This window comes from Plasmodium cynomolgi (assembly GCF_000321355.1).
Source record: "Plasmodium cynomolgi strain B DNA, scaffold: 1131, whole genome shotgun sequence".
NCBI classification, from domain to species: domain Eukaryota; phylum Apicomplexa; class Aconoidasida; order Haemosporida; family Plasmodiidae; genus Plasmodium; species Plasmodium cynomolgi.
This window is the reverse complement of record NW_004193177.1, coordinates 1-1,308: the sequence shown is the minus strand read 5'-3', so window position 1 is coordinate 1,308 and position 1,308 is coordinate 1. Positions and strand designations below refer to the sequence as shown.

Genomic DNA, 1,308 nt, shown 5'->3' with positions numbered 1-1,308 from the left:
CAGAATATCGAGTCCAGCTTCTTTGAAAAGGAGTCCATCATCGATGTTGTCTTTGGTTTCCTTTGGGATCAGTTTACTTGCTTGCGATGCTTTTGCTATTACAGTATGCACTGCACCATTTAATTGTGGTATCTGAAGTAATGGGTCATTCATTCCTGATGTATCTGCTACTGCGGTTCCAGTTGCTGATGGTGCATTTATCCCTGGTAATGATGCCTGTGTCACTGGTGCTGATGCCTGCATCACTGGTGCTGATGCCTGTATCACTGGTGCTGATGCCTGTATCACTGGTGCTGATGCCTGTATCCCTGGTGACGATCCACTATCCCTGCTGAATTACCCACTGTAGTTGATGCCTGGGTGGTTGTATTTTCTCCAGCTTGTAAGGTAGTACCTGCGGGGCCCGTATCGTCAATACAGCCATTTTCTTCGTTGTGAGTTTCATCAAGATTATTACTACTATTCTCTCTTACGTGTATCCACCATGCCATCCATTTCTCCCATGCGTCATCATTTATTTTAATGAGCTTTCCTTCTAACCGTCTATTTACTCTATTTACTCTTTGATATTTCATGTTTTTTACTGCTGTCTCTAGGTTATTCTTTCTAGTATTCCCACTCTGCTTCTCATTCCCTTTTTGATTCCAACTCTCCTCCATCTTTGTTTTTAACGATTCCAACATACGGTTCTCTTCTTGCTTTTTTTCACTTTTTTCATTAATTCCACTCCATATCTTCTGTACTTTCCTTATTCCCCTCTTCATTTTATTCTCGTCAACACTATTCCATATTCTATCATTCGAATTCATTCCTTTATTTGTTTTTTTTCTCCATTTATCCAATACTTTGTCGACAATTCCATTATTCTTCTTCTTCAATATGGACAATATTAGATCGGGTATACTTACATTATCTATAAATTCTTCATAGAAATTCTTTTTCAAACATAAGTCATAATCAATTTTCTCCCCCTCGCCTATATTCCTATCCATTATTGTCAATGCTTTTAGTGCATGTTTTATTACATTGTCTGTACCACAAAAGTATTCGTTAAAAATACCTAACCATGTACTCATGAATGCACATCTCATATAAGCTTTTAATGGGATATTGTGTACACTACTTCCACTTTCTTCCAACATATCTATTCCCATTTCCCAATATGTTTGCACAATGACTTTGCACATGGTTTGTTCCTTGTTCTCGAATTCTTTTCCATCTTCATTTTCCTTGCACCAATCCTTGGCAATGTTATGTGTGCTCTCTCCCCATGTGTACATTCCATTAAAAAAATCTTTGGCTCTGTCA

General features: G+C 38.0%; 1 protein-coding gene across 1 annotated transcript; it reads right to left on the bottom strand.

Annotated features, from left to right (window-relative positions):
• Positions 1-145: 145 nt before the first annotated feature.
• On the bottom strand, positions 146-992 carry PCYB_006920 (hypothetical protein; the record flags this gene model as incomplete). The annotated part of the gene is made up of 2 exons (XM_004228113.1): positions 146-300; positions 341-992. The coding sequence occupies 2 exons, from the start codon at positions 990-992 to the stop codon at positions 146-148; spliced, it is 807 nt and encodes a 268-aa protein (XP_004228161.1).
• Positions 993-1,308: the final 316 nt, after the last annotated feature.